We start from the raw sequence: 18,426 nt of genomic DNA on the forward strand, positions 1-18,426 counted from the left end.
TCCACCTCCCGGGTTCACGCCATTCTCCTGCCTCCGCCTCCTGAGTAGCTGGGACCACAGGCGCCCGCCACCACGCCCGGCTAATTTTTTGTATTTTTAGTAGAGACGGGGTTTCACCGTGTTAGCCAGGATGGTCTCGATCTCCTGACCTCGTGATCCGCCCACCTCAGCCTCCCAAAGTGCTGGGATTACAGGCCTGAGCCACCGCGCCCGGCCTGTTTTTGTTTTTTAAAGACAAACACAGATTAACCCAAATGAGATTCTGCCGCCTCCTAGTGGTACATACGGTAATTTTCTGTGTCAATCAGTACATCTGACCCTACAGGTAGGGTGGATACTCAGAAATGCCTCAACCAACAGCAGGCTCAGTGATTCCTTGGATTTCCTGGGGCATGTGAGTGTATGTGCATGTCTGTCTGTGTGTGTGCGTGTGTGTATGCATGTGTGTGAGAGCATGCATTCCTGTGCATGTATGTGCAGATGTGGACCCGTAGGGTCGGCTCTCTGCCTTCACCCAGCCACACCTCCCTCATTCATTCCTGATACACGTGATTTGTCAGAAAACACTGACACCAATGTGAAGTCCTAAGATGAGCAAGTTCAGAATATCTAATGTATCGTATCCGTGGTGATGGCTGCACTGAGGAATTGATTGTGACTATCATTGCACAATGTATGTGTACGACAAATTATCACATTTTACGCCTTGAATATGTATAATCCTGATGAATTAAATTTTAAAAAGAAAAGGCTGACACCTTTTTTGTAAGTCCTGTTTCCCTCACTCAGCTTTGAACAACTGTGAAGGTAGAGAGTGGGTCCAAGAGACCTATGCACCCAGGACCAGGCCTGGGGCTGCCAGATGTGAAGCCTTCAAAATTATTTATTGATGCGTGGAGTAAAGCATAACCCAGAGAACTGGGCTTGGCTCTCAGCTGTGTGTGTATAGCACAGTCTCAAGGCTAGCTCTTGACTTCTAAGAAGGTCTTTAGGGTCAGCAGGGCAGATAGTTACAGCAAAGTCTCTGGGGTCACTGGAGGTTCAGAGCAGACACCTAGGACAAGCTTGGAGGTGGCATCACTGCTCAGGAAATCGGCTGATTGGCTGTAGCTGGGCCTCTAGAACAGGCAGTTGACTTTAGCTGGGTCTCTGGAAACAGTCAGGTGAATAAAGCTGGGTCTCTAGAAACAGCCAGGGAACTGTAGCTCGGTCTCTGGAAATAACTGAGAAACAGTCTGTCCAAGGAGCTGCTCGATTGTAGAAGGGACCACCTGGCTAATGAACCTTCTGGATGCTGGTTAGAAACCTCCAGTCTCCAGCTCTTGTCTCCAGGACAGCTGCCTGGCTGGCTTTCCAGATGAGGATGAGCCCAAGGGGAAGCCTTCCAAATGGCTGCTTCAGGCTTTTCCTAGAGTGACTTTCTATCCTCAGGTGCAGAGGCCAGGTGGGTATGGGGTCAGTGTCTGGCAATGGCTGCATACATGCTGGACTCAGCCATGGGCTTTGTGGACTGTGGGGACACAGCCTGGGCTGTCCTCTGTGTGAGGGCCCAGTGGTCCAGCTGAGCATACGTCACCTCCTGGGAACTCCCTGCAGCCAGGGCCTAAGAGGGAGAGACCCAGGGTGAGGGAGTGCCTGGTGGAGGGTGAGGTGAGGGGCTGTGGGGAGGGAGGGCTGTGGCGGCCGTCTCCATGGGCCCTGAGGACCCTCTCCTGAAATTGCATCCGTGTGAAGAGCCCTCCCACAGGGTACTGGGGTTGGTTTACGTGACAATGAACAAGGCAGAAGGGAAGACTCCTGACTTCCAAGCTGAGCCAAAAGACATGGTGCTTCTGTCCCCTCCCTGCCGCCCATCCTTGGATCCCTCCCTCTGGGGGAAGCCGGCGGCGTGGAGAGGCCCCTGTGAGAGGAACAGAGGTTTCCTGCCCACAGCTGTGGGAGTGAGCGTCTTGGATGTGGATCCGCCAGCCCACAGGGGCCTTCAGATGCACACAGCCCTGGGCGACCTCTCGACAGCAACCTCAGGACAGGCCGTGAGCCGGAACCGCCCAGCTGAGCCACTCCTGAATTCCTAACCCAAGGAACTGAGATTTTTTTAAGCTGCTAAATTTGGGGTACTTTAATAACTAGTAGGAAGGCTCACCGAGCTGTCCGTCTCCCTGTCCTTCTCAGGAAGTCCATTGACTGTGGCCTTGTCTTGGGGAGAAAATACATGGTCAGTTTTCTGGGAAGGATGTCACAAGGCAAATCTGCCTGAGACCCCCCCCCCCAGCTTCCGATGACATCCTGCACCTTCTAGAATGTTCCCAAAGATTCTTCCCACCGCCCCCCACATTGCATCTGGATTGGCACCAAGTCCCCACTTCCCCATCCCAGGCCTGTCCCTCCTCCTCCCCCTTTACCTGCTGTCCTCTCTAGAACATCAACAGTCAGGTCAGGCCTGAGAGGAAAAATAAAAGTGAACCTCAGGGGCAGCCTGGCGGCCAAGGACTGGGTGGAGGTCCAGGAGTCATTCCCAGGGGCCTCACCTCTGCTGTGGCTTCTGCTCCTCGTCCTTGCTTCTGGGGGGCCCTGAGGACAGTCGGGGTGTGAATTAAGGAGACCTTCTTCCTAGCCTCTCCTGACAGCTTCCCAGGTCACTCCACCCTGCCCCCGAGACCTACCCTGCTTTATCTGATTCTGGCGATGGAGGCAGAAGAGGACCAGGAGGAGGAGACAGAAGAGGAAGACCACTGAGACCCCAATGAGAATATACAGATGCTCAGCTTTCAGGCCTTGGGAAGCAGGTGCATCTAAGAAAGACAGAAACAGGATTTCAGCGGTGTGCATTTATTGAGCACCTACTGTATCCCACACACACATCACGTGCGTTTCATAGACTTACTAATATATAAAATATCTTAGGTAAATAATAGTCCTGCAGCACAGGGATCGTTATCCCCTTCTTCCACCACCGGGGTTCTGATTGCTGGAGTCCTCTGCACAGGGACACAGCCGGCCATTGGCAGAGCAGGAATCTGATCAACCCCAAAGCCTGACCTCTTTCTCCTTCCCCAAGAGGCACACACCAGCTTCATGCTCCACGGCCCCCATCACTCACGCTCATTGTGACTGTTGTCCGACGGCCTCTGCGTGGGTCCTGGGAGGGAGGAATCAGAAGGAGGAGGAGTTAGAGTCCTGAGCTGGACAGAGAAGGCTCTGAGTCCTCCCACGTCCACTGTGGGGATCTCCCTTCACTCCCCAGGACCCTGACTGCTCCCTCTAGACCAGCACTGACCAGCAGAGTCTTCTGTGATGATGGAAACTTTCTACATCTACTGTCCAGCGTGAGAGTCACACATAGCTATTGATATTTAAATTTATCCAAAGTTGAATGGCATGAGAAGCCGGCTGCACCGTGTGCACCTCCAGGACTCAGTGACCCCACGTGCCTGATGCCATCCCTACTGGACGGTGCAGATACAGCGCGTTTCCTGGGCGTGAAGCTGTGGTAGACATCGCTAATCTCTGCCCTCTGCGGATCTAGGCAGAGACCAACCACCCGCAAGAAGAGGAAGGGAGACCTTCCCTCCCTGACCTCCTTCTGGGTTCCCACCAGAGTGCAAGAATCCCCATGTCTGATTTTATCTGCCCTCGCGGCAACCCTCTGACGGGGATGTAACCCGCCCTCCTGTGGGAAGAATCCAAGTCCCGATGTGCTCCTGTTTCCTGAAGCCCTGCAGCTAGCGGGCGAGTGTGTGCGGCACCGCCCAGGCTCCCTGCGCAGCGCATTGCAGGCCCGCCCGTCATCTCCTCCAACCTTCACCCTCCTCTGCACGGTGCACGCCACTACCCAATTCCCAGGTGGCTAAATGGGGTCCTGAGGGGCTCCCCCAAACCCAGGGTCCGAGCCAAGCGTCCCTCTTCCAGGAATAGCGGTCCCTCCCCTGCCCCGGGGCTGAGGCAGCATCTTCAATATCCTTCAAGAAAGGCAGACATTCTCTCTTGGAGTGTCCTTCCCTCCTGCCTCGTCCGCGGTCCAAGGTCCAGGACACCACCCGTTATTCTACACCGTGACTTCCTGGGCTTGGTCTTCATAACATTTGCCACCATTTAAAATTACATATGTATTATATATGTGCAATATTATACTTTTTATATTATTTATAGTTATATGTATCATGTATTATGCAAATGTGTAATATATAACAAATATTTTTTAATTATGTAATCTTGACATATACACATAATTTAATGTATATAATGTTAATTGTATATGATTTATAACTTATAATATATGTTACATATATTCACTATAATATATGATGTATAATCTATATTCGATATAAACCTATGATTAAATATAAAATAATTTTTCTATTATAGTTATACATAATATATACATAATAGATAATATATTTACATTAATACCTATATTTATTTATTAACTATAACACTTGAAATTTATTATACTATATATTGTAAATATATCTTTCATATAATATATAATATACATTATAGTCATATGTAGTGATACACTGACATGTTTTATTATATAATTATCTTCCTTATATATATAATATATGATGTAAACATATATAATATAATTTAAATTACAGGTCTGAAATTCTACATTGCAAATCATATATTTTTATCTGTATATGCATGTATGGGAATCAGTGCGTTTCTATTGCTCATTCTATTTCTCCCCATTGAAGTTCACAAGACGGGAGGCCATTTCTCCTCATTCATGGTGCATCAAACCCAGAGACTTCAGTGCCTGGCACAGTCCCTGTGAGGACAAAATATTTCCTCAGTATTAATAGGAGCATCCCTCCTTTGGGGTTTTCTAATCAGCACTGATGTCAGCGCCGTGTGTACCTGAACTCAAGTCTCCCCTAAACGATTCTACCAGGACAGCTCTTCTATTGCCTCTGTTTCACATGAGGAATTTGGGACACAGGAGGTTTGGGTGAGTCACCGTCAGGCATAGAGCCAGGAGGTGGCAGAACCACCGGGATTTGAACCATGAACCCAGCAATCTGGCTGCAGGAGGGTCTGTCCTCGTGACCTTTATATGTCACTGCATGAAGGTGAGAGAGGAGAGAGGGAAGGAGAAGAAGAGAGGGAGAGAAACAGAGGTAAGATATTCCCGCAGACAGAAGCCTAATAAAAACCAGACACTGGACTTGAACCAGGTCTGCGGGACTCAGGAGCATGTCCCGCTGTGCCGTGGCAGCCCAGGAGCCTCTGAGGGGGTCCGGATGGAGCACGGCATCGCTCCTCCCACCTCCCCATGTGGCTTCAGCCCCTGGTCCCACCTGCCTGAGCTCACAGCCCGAGCCTCACAGGCAGGCACTGGGTCTAGGTCCAAGGACATACTCTGGTGATAGAAACCCAGGTGGGGAAGGGTCCGCGGATGGCTTATGACCCCGTGTCCTCCCCTGGGAGGTTCTGGTCACAGATCACAGGGGGAGATGGACAACTTGAGACCCAGGGATTCGGGGCAGCTTCACTCCCATCACAGAGTCCAGGGGCAGAGCCAGAGGCAGCTTCTCTCCCATCGCAGAGTCGAGGGCAGAGCCAGAGGCAGCTTCTCCCCCATCACAGAGTCCAGGGCAGAGCCAGATGGAAGGGAAGCCTCATGGCTTCATCCTGGTCACCGTTCACAGCTACGTCCCCTCCCTGTGGAGCCCTCCTCCTCTTAAGGGACCTTACTCCACCGTTCAGGCCTCCCCCGGAGATCACAGAGCCAACAGGAGCAGCCCGTCCCTCTCCGGGTGTCCCAGGTTGGAAGGTGAGTTCTAAGTCCCTCCATCAGGTGCAGAGCGGGGTGAACGGTGAGGCCACGCCCACAAGGTGGCAGCGTGGAGCTCGGTCAAGCCCGGAAGTCTGGGATGGGGCTGCCCGGGTGGGTGGCCCCTGCCCCTTCATAGCCTTGTGCCGTTAAGCAAGAAACTTTAATTTATGTTTTGCATATTAGAGAGGAGGAGGAGTTAGAGGATCAGACTAGTACCTCCCCCATTAAGTGGTGCTTGCATTAAGTGCTTTCCACAGTTCCTGGCATGGAACAAGGTTGCAATCACGGTACCATTGCTGCTATGGTCTCTGTGAGCATTAGCGACCTCCCAGAGCTTGGTGGGTGTCGGTGCCTTCCCGTGGCCTCCCTAGACCTTGACTCCAAGCCCAGGGCAGAGGGCTGGACCCGGAACTACATCCCCAGCACAGATCCCCCTGTAATCCCCTCCAGCTGAGGGCCCTGCTACTGACCAGCTGAGGAGCCGAGCTCTGTGTCGGGGGAGTCCGGGCCTCCAGAGGTTTCTGTAAACAGGGGCAGGAGAAGGATTTAGAACTCGTCCCAACCAACCTGCCCTCCTCCACCCTGAGCCCCCATCCAAAGGCCGCATGACCATCACGCAATCCCAGACAACGTCCCGAGACTCCTGAGAAAACGGGGCAGGGGACAGGACGCTGGGGAGAGCCCCGCTGCTTGCCCCATTCTCCCTGGGGCTGGTCACTCCCTCTGCTCCTCCCACCACAAGCTCTTCTTGACCTCAGGGGACCTTTGAGGTCCTGGGGGGACATGAAGATGGATTGGAGCCTCTCCAGTGGACTTTGACTCCAGGACATCTCGGGCTGAGCACACACAGGGGTGCATGTGGTCACATACCAAAGGTTTTCCCAAAGCACTGTCCCGCCCTGGTCAGGGGCCATCCCTGGACCCTGTGTTCTGCCCAGTGGGAGACGAACCACACCAGGAGGAGCACATTGCCTGGAGCAGGTTCTGGCTCAGTGGAAAGGAATAAGTGGGACCATCCATCCTGTGTGAAAAGACACTCATCCCCTTGTAGGGGGGTTACCCCCTAATCTCTGGGAACCCACTCCCCACCCAGCCAAGCAAAGCCAGCTCTGAGCCCACCAGATGCTGGAGTTGAGTGTCCAGGCCATCTGTGGCGTCCAGAGGAGACCAGGGCTCCAGGGACCTAAGCAGGTGTGAGGGCAGAGGGGAGGTGTGTGCAGAGGGAGAGGGGGAGGGGAGGGCTTGGCGGTCAGGAGGAGGGCAAGGGTGGCCACAGAGAGAGGACAGCAGCTGGGACAGGGTCCAGGGACCTCGGGACAAGCTCGAGGGTCGAGCTGAGACTGGGGCAGGGCCCAGGTGACGTCCTCACCTTTCACCAGCAGCTCCAGGAAGTCACTGTGCTCAGACCATGCAGGGGCCTTAGAATAGATGCAGCGATAAAGCCCGGAATTTCCTTCACTTACTGAGTCAATATGGAATCTGGCCTCTGACTCAGATGGACTAGCTTGAGACACATTATTAGTATCTTTGTACTTGGCTCTATCCTCCCTCTCCAGGCGGAATGTTTGAACCCCAACCGGGCCCCGGCACACGAAAGTCACATGGCTTCCCGGGGGGATCACAGTGCCTGGCTCAGCCGAGATGGAGGGTCTGGGCAGGGCCCCTAGGAGGGAAGCAGAGAAGGATCTCAGCGTCCACTGTAGGAAGTCACCATGCCACACACGCCATTTTAGCATCACAATTCAGGGATTTTAGCAATTTTATAGAGTTATGCAGCCACGACCACAGCCCAACCTTAGAACATTCCCACGCCTCCTGCACCTTCTACGTGCATGTGATTCTCATCACTGCAGAGTTTTTTCCCAGTTGACAGTGAGGACCCTGAGACTTGCTCACAACTTGGGCCTTGCTCAGGGTCACGTGGGAAGTGTCGGAGCAGCCTGGGGCCCTTCATGCCTGCTGCAGAGCCCAGGGCCACTTTCCAGAGGGACAGAGGGTGGGAGGGAGGCACACGATGGGGATGACAGGGTCATTCGTGAAGGACAAGGGACAGGGAAGCAAGGGCTCTGGAGATGGCTTGTGCTGGGGCCTGAAGGGCACTGGCCGGTCCCCGGGTGGGACCGAGTGTGGGATGGGGGTTGCCAGGCTCCTTTGAGGGTCCGGTGGGGTGAGGGTGAAGCCCCCAGCCCTGATCTGCTCACAGCAGATGCCCAGCCCGTGACAGGACCCCATTGCTGATGCAGATCTCTGTGGAGACACCACCTCTGGGTTTTCCTCTATAGTTTCTACTTTCTTCTCAGCCTAATTTGCATTTCCTTGTTATTAAGGCTCTTGAAAAACCCCATTTATCTCAACTGGGCTTGTGGTGGAGGAGGAAGGGCGGGTTTGACGCCCTGAAACAGGAAGGTTGTGTCAAAATTAGCAAAATCCCTGAGCGGGGCAGAGAGCTGGCAGGGCTTCAATTCACTCGTCCCGTCTTCATTCATTCCTTATTATTGACAAATTAAAACTGCATGTGTTTAAGGTGTACATGATGTTTTGATACAGGTATACACTGTGGAATCGCTGAATCAAGCTAATTAATATAACCTTACTTTGCGTAGTTAATTGTTGTGGTGAGAACATTTAAAATCTGCCCTCTTAGCGATTTTCAAGCGTATGATACATTGTGATTAACTCTAGTCATTATGTTACACAATCCTGAACTTACTCTCCCTGTCTAGACGAAATTTTCTATCCTTTGACCAGCATCTCCCCAAACCCACCCATTTGTTCATTTTTCTTTCTTTTAACCATATCTCAGTTACTTATCAATCTGTTTAAAGACGTTTTTCATGGGCTGCTAATTCCCCAAATGTGAGAAACACACACGGGATGCCTGCCCTTTGGAGGTGGACTTCCAGAAGGGAGGACCGGTATTGATCAAAGAATTGTCCAAATCTGCAGCTGTGAACTGACAGAGTCTTGCTCTGTCACCCAGGATGGAGTGCAGTGGCATGATCTCAGCTCACTGCAACCTCCGCCTCCCAGGTTCAAGCAATTCTCCTGCCTCAGCCTCCTGAGTAGCTGGGATTACAGGTGCACTCCACCACGCCCAGCTAATTTTTGTATTTTTAGTAGAGACGGGGTTTCCCCCATGTTGTCCAGGCTGGTCTCAAACTTCTGACCTCAAGTGATCCGCCCCCCTCGGCCTCCCAAAGTGCTGAGATTACAGATGTGAGCCACCGCGACCAGCCTCATTGGTCATTTTTAAAATGAATTATTTTTTTCAAAATCAGCATTTGAGAAGAACCACCATATTGAGCGGCATATGGAGTGTTTGAGAAAGCGAAAGAACCTGGAGGAATGTAGAGATGAGTGAGCCCCAAGTCACAGGGACAGGATGTGGCTGGGAAAATGGGCATGTCCAGACCAAAGAGAGGTGCACGGGTCTGATTCTATCTGAAGATAAACAGGGGAAGGGCTCTGAGGAAAAAAAAAAAAAAGATTTCATCTTACGATGAGATATTAAATGAAAATTTTTGAATACAATTTAAAAACTGTGGAAAGTACAATGGTCATTGTTGTGCTTTTGCAAATCGCCAGTCCCTGGGGTCAGGAAGGGAGCAGGCAGCAGTGGCATGGACAGGCTGAGGCCGGCCTCGGGGAGCCACGGAGGGGAGAGGGGCTGTCACCTGGGGGTGATGCAGGAAAAGTCGATGAAGAGAGAGGGAAAGATGAGAAAAATTTAGAGTGAAATCACCAGGACTGGGTGACGTGGTGCATCCAGGAGGATGGAGAAGAGGATGAGTGTTCAGAGTCTGCCCTTTGTGACCGTCATGTTCCCCGCCAAGAAGCTGTCGAGTGAAGTGTGGGCTCATCTGGGGAAAAGTGCCAGGTTCAGCCTTGGTCGTGTTGGGTTTGAATTCTCATTATGGAAATCGGTGTGTGGAGGTGACACCTGCACTCCCAGGGTGACCGCAGCGCTACTCACAGCTGTCAAGACCTGGAAATAACCTGAGTTATATAACCACCACCAAATGAATGGATGAGGAGAATGTGCTGTGTATATGCAATGGAATATTATTCAGCCCTAAAAAAGGAAGGACATTCTGTCATTCGCAACAACATGGATGAACCAGAGGACATTAGGCTAAGTGAAATAAGCCGGGCACAGAAAGACAATTACTGCATGATCTCACTTATCTGTGGAATCTAAGAAAAGTTGATCACCCGGAAGCAGAGAGTAGAATGGTGGTTATTGGAGGCTGCAGGTGCGGGGCATGGGAGAGACACTGATCAAATGATACAAAGTTTCGAGTAGCCAGGACGAGTGAATTTTTCAGATCTATGGCACAGCAGAATGACAATAGTTCATAATAATTTATTGTATATTTCAAAATTGCTAAAAGGAGGTTTAAAATATTCTCATCACAATAAGTATGTGATGGGGCTGATATGTTAATCAGCTTTATTTAATCTTTCCACAATGTGTACATACGTCATAATATCACACTGTACCCTGCAAACTGCAATTATTTGTCAATTAAAATAAAATTTTTGAAAATAAGAAAAGCAAAATAAGACAGGTGGAGGATGCGAGAGAGAACTGGGTGAGGGTTGGTTATGCACTTTACATTTGGAAGAGTTTGCAAGCTAGGGTATATTTAAAGGGATCCCTCCAGGCCCTCTAAGAATCAACATCACTCCCACCCAGAACTGCCCTTGGGGTGACAGAGGGGACTGGGAAGACGGGACGAAGGCATGACTTACCCTTCTGCGTGTGGATGATCTGGGCCAGGCAGAGCACTGGAAGAGAAGCTCCAGTGAGAAAAATGCCCGCCGCCCAGTCTCCTTACGGGGCTGCTGTCAAAAGGGGGCTCGATGGAGCTGGGGGGCATTCAGCATTTCATAACGACCAAGCCAACCCTCCTCGACATCACTATCTCCATGTAATCCTTCTTGCTGCAAAATGGTTTCAAGATAAATCCCAAAGTCTCCTCTTCCAAAAAGGCTCCTGCTCCCCCAGCCCTTCTTAAAGCTGACCTCATCCCCACATCCAGGACCCTGTTTTTAGGACAAGATCTTCTCTGATCAGACTTAGGCCCCAGGGAGAGCAGCAGGGCAGTCTTGGGAGGAGGAGGACACTTTCCTCCCCAGAATCTTCTGGACTAGAATCAGGCTTGAGCAGGGAACTTTCCAGACCTCCCGACCCCCTTTCCAGCCTCCCGGCTGCCTCCAGGACTCACCTAGGCCCAGGAGGGCCGTGGGGTGGGGAGACATGGCCCCGGTCCCAGCAGTGCAGCCTGGCCTGAGGCGCACCAATGCAAGGACAGAACTCTGCAGCAGACACAAGCAGACAGGATGTGCTGCCCGGGGGCCTCCTGCCTATGGGGCTTCCACAGCAACTGCCTCACACTAGAGGGAGAGCTTTCTGTCCTGTAGTTTCCACCCTTCCCACTAGTGAGACGAGAGGGAGGGCCTTGGTTTCTGAAAAATGTCGCTTACCCTAAATGTCGCTTAGAGTCAGATGACCCTAAACTAGTTACCCGATATGTCAGCCTCTTTCTAAATCTATGGGACAAGGCAGAATAAAGGTCGGGCAACCAACTGACTTGGACGCCATCCCAACTCCACAAGTTAACGGTCGCAGCTCTTGGGCAAGACGTTACAAAACTAGAAGCTGACGTTTCCTTGTATTACAAATGGGAGCCATAGAAATCCTTCCCCAAATTGTTAATATTGTGATCTATGCTAAAATCCCGACAAGGTATTTAACACGTTAAAAATATCCTACAACGCATATTATTTTTTTAAGGCGACAGTATTGGTGAGGATGTGGAGAAATTGGATCCCTTGCATACTTCAGTAGGAATTAAAAATTGGGCAATCACTATAGAGAACAGTGGGGAGGTTCCTCAAAAAATTAAAAATAGAGCTACCATATGGTCCAGCAATCCCACTTCTGGGTCTGTATTTAAAAGAAACAGGCCAGGCGCAGTGGCTCACAGCTGTAATCCCAGCACTTCGGGAGGCCGAGGTGGGTGGATCACCTGAGGCCATAAATTCGAGACCAGCCTGGCCAACATAGTGAAACCCTGTCTCTACTAAAAATACAAAAAATTAGTTGGGTGTGGTGGTGGGCACAGCTACTTGGGAGGCTGAGGCAGGAGAATCGCTTGAACCCAGAAGGCGGGGGTTGCAGTGAGCTGAGATTGCACCATTGCCCTCCAGCCTGGGCAACAACAGCAAGACTCTGTCTAAAAAAAAAAAAAAATCAGTATGCAAAGAGCCGTCTGAACTCCCCTGATCACTGCAGCACTATTCACAATAGCTAAGACGTGAAAATCATCTGAATGTCCATTGACAGATGAATGGATGTAGAAAATGTGGTGCACACACAGGGGAATACTATTCAGCCTTAAACAAGGAAGAAAATTCTGCCATGGGCGACAACACAGACGAAACCTGAGGACATCACGCCAAGCGACGCAGATGCAGAGACCAAGTACTGCATGATGTCACTTACAGGAGATCTGCAAAGTCGCCAGAGTCACAACATCACAGCAGGGAATGGTGGTTGCGGGGGCTGGGAGGAGGGGGAAATGGGGAGTTATTAACAAACAGGCCTAGAGATCTGCTGCACCACATAAAACCCATCGTCAGCAATAACGTCTTGTTCACTAGAAATTTGTTAACGGAATAGACCTCATGTTATTTGGAGGGCCCGGAGGAAGACAGGAAGAGAAGGGAATGTTTGAAACTTCTTAGAGACGGATTAAACGGTTGTGACCAAAATGCTGATAGTGATGTGAACAGCGAAGTCCAGGCTGACAAGGTCTCAGTTGGAAATGAGGATCTTACTGGGAACTAGAGCGAAAGCCACCTTTGTTACGCCTTAGCAAACAACGTGGCTGCATTGTGTCCATGCCCTAGAGATACCACCCTAGTGTGTCTGGCGGAAGAAATTTCTTTTCTTTTTTTTTTAAACGGAGTCTCGCTCTGTCGCCCAGGCTGGAGTGAAGCGGTGCGATCTCAGCTCACTGCAAGCTCTGCCTCCTGGGTTCAAGCCATTCTCCTGCCTCAGCCTCCCGATTAGCTGGGACTACAGGCGCCCGCCACCACGCCCGGCTAATTTTTTGTATTTTTAGTAGAGACGGGATTTCACCGTGTTAGCCAGGATGGTCTCGATCTCCTGACCTCGTGATCCACCTGCCTCGGCCTCCCAAAGTGCTGGGATTACAGGCGTGAACCACCAAGCCCAGCCAAGGCAGAAGAAATTTCTAAGCAACAAAGTGTTCGAGTGGCATGGCTTCTTGTACCAACCTAGGCTCAGATGTGGAAGCAAAGAAATTACCTAAAGGTAGAGTTTATATTTAAAAGAGAAGCAAAGTGTAAAAGTTCGAAAAATTTGCGGACTAGCCACATGGTAGAAAAGAAAAGTCCGTTTTCAGGGGAGGAATTCAAGTAGGCTGCTGGGCAACGACTTGCTGGAGAAATTTGCATAACTAAGAGGGAGTCACGTGCTGTATCAAAACATCTTATCTACCCCATAAATATATACACCTACTATGTATACACAAAAATTAAAAATTTAAAAACATATATAGTGACATGAGATGTAGTGTGAAATGTCATTAAAAGATGAGTTTGCATCAGAATAGTCTAAACATTTCAAAAACATTCCAGCATGATCACTGCGTTGCTGACCAGTCTTCCTCCCAAGACGTGGTGACAGTAATGATCACAAGCTTGGATCTCGTGGACAGACAGGGGAATTCAAGCTAAACCCTGGTCCTCAAAGAGTTCTGCATGTTGCAGTCCCTGGCATGTCCTTCCAATCTAATCCAATTTTCTGTGAGTCCATAAGACAGCAATCCATCTAAAAAATAACAATAAACCAGCTAAAACTGCTTAATATAATACGTTAAAGATTTTTTAGGCCGGGCGCAGTGGCTCACGCCTGTAATCTTCTCAGCATTTTGGGAGGCTGAGGCGGGCAGATCATGAGGTCAGGAGATCGAGACCATCCTGGCTAACATGGTGAAACCCCGTCTCTACTAAAAATACAAAAAATTAGCTGGGTGTGGTGGTGGGCACCTGTAGTCCCAGCTACTCAGGAGGCTGAGGGAGGAGAATGGCGTGAACCCGGGAGGCGGAATTTGCAGTGAGCCGAGATCGCGCCATTGCACTCCAGCCTGGGCGACAGAGCCAGACTCCGTCTCAAAAAATATATATATATTTTTTAATTTTTTTAATGCCTAAGAGATATAAAAACTAAGTGAAGGCTATGCAGTCAAAAGTTAAAGAAAGACGGAGTCCCCAGACTCAAGCTGAATACTGAACCTGGTGCTCACCTTGATGATGATGAGTTAACTGAGCTTTATTTTCTTGGTTTTGTAAACCGTGAGGACAAGGATAAAGTGCAGGGGTACAGATTCCAAAAGCTTCCACCTCATCATAAGAATGATTTCAAATCACTCACCAACTTCTCGTGGTTGCAAGGAATACTACATTTGTTTTGAAACTTAGCATTGAACACGAGGCCAAAACACAGTGGCTCCTGAGAATGACCTTCCTGCTTCTGACTCTTCTTTCACGTGCAGAATGGTTTCTATGTATTAGATTATCCTCCCTGCCTCTTTTCACTTTAGGTCTTCGTTAGTGATTTTTATTCAGCTTTATCAAAGGATCCTTTGCATGCAAACTGCATCCACTTAATCTGTGCAATTCAGTGAATTCTGACAGCTGTGAAACCGCCAACATATCCAAGGTTTTCTTCACTGCTCAGAAGATTCCTCCTGCTCCTTTGCCTCCATGTGGCCACTGGTTCCTTTTTGATATGTATTTGTTGACAGATTGATTGATTGATTGATTGATTTTGAGACTGAGTTTCACTCTTGTTGCCCAGGCTGGAGTGTAATGGTGCAATCTTGGCTCCCGGGTTCGAGTGATTCTCCTGTCTCGGCTTCCCGAGTAGCTGGGATTACAGGTGCGCACCACCATGCCCGGCTAATTTTGTATTTTTAGTAGAGACAGGGTTTCTCCACGTTGGTCAAGCTGGTCTCGAACTCCCGACCTCAGGTGATCCGCCCACATTGGCCTCCCAAAGTGCTGAGATTACAGGCGTGAGCCACCGCACCCGGCCGTCTAATTCATTTTTTAAACACACTTCTTAGCTGGGAATAAATTTAAACTTGCAAAAGAGTTGCAGAGATACAGAGAGTTCCCATATGCCCTTCATCTGGGTCCCTCTAATGTTCATGCTTTACACGACCCCAGCACATCCACCAAAAAAAAAAAATTAACACTGGTACAATAATTAACTCACAGGCTTTCTTTGGATTTCATCATCTTCCCACTAACGTTCTTTGCCTGTGCTGGGATCCAATGCAGGGGCACCATCCTGCATTTACTTCCCTCTCTGTTAACTGCAGAGAAGGGTTTCTGTTTTCCTGGTTGGACCCTGATTAATATTCCCCTAGTATCTGAACTCCAGGTGCCCAGGAAGTTTGGGGGGCAAGGGTGTGCTGCCCACTGGGGAAGGAGTGGCTGGCAGAATCGACATCCGTCGGTTTCTCCACAATCTAAAGTCACAGAACACATGGGCAGTTATTCTGGGTTTTTCCATAAGAAGGGTGATACAGAGCTGTCGTTGTTCCATATTATGAGGACCCCTCCACCTTTGCATTCCTCTAAGACCTTTCCTCTGAGACTCTCCTCCAAGCTGGAGAAGGCAAGCTACATGTTTATGTCCAAGGCATGCTGCAGATTCAGCAAGGCACAGCTCCCTCACTCAAAAACGTTACTTGGTGTGGGATGCACAGGCATACAGTAATGATTCTCACACTAGACTCAGATACATACACAATATTTGCAACTTAAATTAAACACCAATTAAATGTCAAGTGGAAAGACAACATCTACAGAAATAAAATGACATAAGATGCAATGTGAAATGTCATTAAAAGAAGAGTTTGCATTAGAATAGTTCAAATATTTCAAAACTATTCCAGCACGTCACTGCGTTGCTGACCTATCTTCCTCCTGAGATGTGGTCGCCGTAATGATCTCAAGCTTGGACCTCATGGACAGACTCGGGAACTCAAGCTAAACCCGGGTCCTCACAGTTCTGCACGTTGCAATCCTGTGTCGTTCGGTCCAATCTAATCCAATCTCAAGGACCCCAGTTCCTGAGCAACCCTGGCTTGGCTCGGCCAAAGGGAAGCGTCTACAGAATCTGAGTCTAGAATGCCCAGAGGTCTGTACTTCTTGCTCTTTTCAGGAGATTCAGCTGCAAAGCCCTCCCCAAGTCATCCACATTGGCTCACGTTTCTGTGCCCCACCCTGCCTGCCTGGGAGGACCCTTCTTGTTCAGCCAAAAAAGCAACCTGAGGGTGGGGTGGTAGCAGGGACTCACCCATTTCTCTTTCCATCTTCTGGCCCGGATGCAACCCTGGAAGGACGACATCAAGACGATGATCATCTTCATAGGATTCCCGACCTGTGCCTGGCTTTGTCCTGAATATTAGCCTTGGCAGCCTGGCCTGGGCTCTGATGGTGAATGAACTTGGCTTTCCACGGGCTGCCACCTCCAGCCTGTGCTGTGGAGAGACCAGTTCCTCGGAACAGTATTTTAACCTTGTCCTCCTTTCCCTTCCAGGGTTCACCAAGACATAGCGGGTGTCATAGGTGTGAAAAAGCTTCTGCTATACCAGGGTCAGGAACGGAGCAAAACTGAAAACCGCACAGGATGTGGTCTGCCAGGTGCCAGCATCACAGCTCAAATCCTTAACAAGCTCCAACCTCAGGCATGGAAATAAACAGCTTCTCCCTGCCCTGTATACGTCTCCGATTTTACCCAGGATGGGGCTGAGGAAGCAACACAGATTCCCAAATGTTACTTTTTTTTTTTTTTGCATGAGAGCCAAGGCAATATTAGACAAGCCTTACTCCCTAATTAGTGCCTGACAAGAACCATATCTCTGTCCCAATCCTTCTATTCAAAGTAGGCACAATTTGCTTTTACCAAATGTAAAACTCATGTCAAAGCCATGCTGTGAGTATTTACACCAGAGAAATTGGCAAATGCTACACGTCAGGGTTGTTTTTTGTTTTTCTTTTTGCTTTTTTTTTCAGAGAGCTGATTGTCAAGCCTTTACCAGCACACTGCTGGTAAATTTCCAAAGGCCAATTTAAAGAAATTTTTTTTACAGAACATGTAAAAAAAAAAAAATCAACGTGAAGTCAACATGCTCCAGGAAAATCAGACAATTGATAAAGCATGTCTATTTCTGTAGTGTATACTCCAGCCTGTTTCCCCCTCCTACCTCAGCTACCGTAACCAGCATCTGAAGTCTTTTATTCAAATTTCCCTTGCACTTTTGTAAATATAGTGTTCTGTCATCGATGTACCTATTTGGTGTGTATGTGTGTATGTATATATACATATACATATATATGTGTGTGTATATATATATATATGCTACCATTTAAAAATTGTATTTATTTATTTAAGATGGGTCACCGAGGCTGGAGTGCAATGGTGCAATCTCAGCTCACTGCAGCCTCCACTTCCCAGGCTCCAGCGATCCTCCTGCCTCAGCCTTCTGAGTAGCTGGGATTATAAGGGTGTGACCCCATACCCTGCTAATTTTTCTATGTTTAGTAGAGATGGGGTTTCGCCATGTTGACCAGGCTGGTCTTGAACTCCTGCCCTCAGGTGATCTGCCCGCCTCAGCCTCCCAAAGTGCTGGAATTACAGGCATGAGCTACTGTGCCCAGCCTCTTTTTAAATTTTAGTGCAAAGTATAGTTTTCAAAACACTGTTTGCAATGTCATCAAATACAGAATGAGCACGCATCAATGTTTTCTTAATTCATTAATGATGAAATCATCATTCAAAATCCCTATCTTTACCCAAATATTTAGCTTCTTCTGTTGCTCTTCATTTGTTCCTGCGTTTCTCCATTTCCACTGGGATGATTTCCTCTTGTCCAAGCCTTTTATTCTGGCAACCAATGACCTTTACACTCTTTCTATAGTTTTGCCTTTTCCAGAATGTCACATAGTTGGAATCAGACAGTGGATACGCCATTTGGGCGGGCTTATGTCGTGTAGTGATATACATTGAACTCTCCTCCACGTCTTTTCATGACTTGAGAGCTTGTATCTTCTTAGCATGGGATAATATTCCATTGTCTGGACACATAGTTAATCCACTCGCGTACTGACGGGCATCTTGGTTGCTTCCAAGTTTGGGCGATTATGAATAAAGCTACTGTAAAGATCCATATGACCGTATGTTTTCAGCTCCCTTCGGTAAATACCAAGGAATGCAATTGCTGGATTACGTGGCAAAGCTATATTTAGTTTTAGAAGAAATTGCCCCACTGTCTCCCAAAGTGGCTGTACCATTTGGCAATCCCACCAGCAATGAACGAGAGTTCCTGTTGCTCCACATCCTCGCCAGTAGGCCAGTATGTGGTATTATCCATGTTTTAGAATTTGGCCACTCTAATAGGTGTGTCGTGGTAACTTGGTTCCTAAGATACTGAGAGAGGTGCAGAACACCAGCTGGGAAATCAGCCAGAATGAGCTTCTCCTGTGACTTCCTGTCCCACAGCCTCCGTGACCTTGGACAAGACACTTCCTCTATAAACTTATCT

General features: G+C 48.9%; 1 protein-coding gene across 4 annotated transcripts; it reads right to left on the minus strand.

The window, feature by feature from the left end:
- Positions 1-865: 865 nt before the first annotated feature.
- On the minus strand, positions 866-11,283 carry LAIR1 (leukocyte-associated immunoglobulin-like receptor 1). Of its 4 annotated transcripts, none has more exons than XM_055370554.1 (10): positions 11,008-11,283; positions 10,532-10,567; positions 7,149-7,442; positions 6,250-6,300; positions 3,101-3,139; positions 2,664-2,792; positions 2,529-2,571; positions 2,403-2,440; positions 2,144-2,196; positions 866-1,223 (listed from the first exon to the last, which is right to left on the minus strand). In XM_055370554.1, the coding sequence occupies exons 1-10, from the start codon at positions 11,039-11,041 to the stop codon at positions 1,182-1,184; spliced, it is 759 nt and encodes a 252-aa protein (XP_055226529.1). In that variant the 5' UTR covers positions 11,042-11,283; the 3' UTR covers positions 866-1,181. The 4 variants fall into 4 exon arrangements, 3 of the variants coding, with proteins under 3 accessions (XP_055226529.1, XP_030859817.2, XP_030859818.2); XM_031003957.3 differs by having other exon boundaries at positions 866-1,603; XR_008673966.1 differs by lacking the exons at positions 866-1,223; positions 2,144-2,196; positions 2,403-2,440; positions 2,529-2,571 and having other exon boundaries at positions 2,682-2,792; positions 2,885-3,139.
- Positions 11,284-18,426: the final 7,143 nt, after the last annotated feature.

The sequence above is a fragment of the Gorilla gorilla genome, chromosome 20 (genome assembly GCF_029281585.2).
Source record: "Gorilla gorilla gorilla isolate KB3781 chromosome 20, NHGRI_mGorGor1-v2.1_pri, whole genome shotgun sequence".
Taxonomy (NCBI): domain Eukaryota; kingdom Metazoa; phylum Chordata; class Mammalia; order Primates; family Hominidae; genus Gorilla; species Gorilla gorilla.

What these genes read in the sequence shown, in the direction of transcription:
- LAIR1 (XM_031003957.3), bottom strand. Translation starts at nt 11,041, where the DNA reads ATGTCTCCCCACCCCACGGCCCTCCTGGGCCTAG. An exon ending in CACGGCCCTCCTGGGCCTAG is followed by an intron (nt 10,568 to 11,007) that starts GTGAGTCCTGGA and finishes CTTCTCTTCCAG; the next exon opens with TGCTCTGCCTGGCCCAGATC. An exon ending in ACAGGGAGACGGACAGCTCG is followed by an intron (nt 1,604 to 2,143) that starts GTGAGCCTTCCT and finishes TCTCCCTCTTAG; the next exon opens with GCCCTGGCTGCAGGGAGTTC.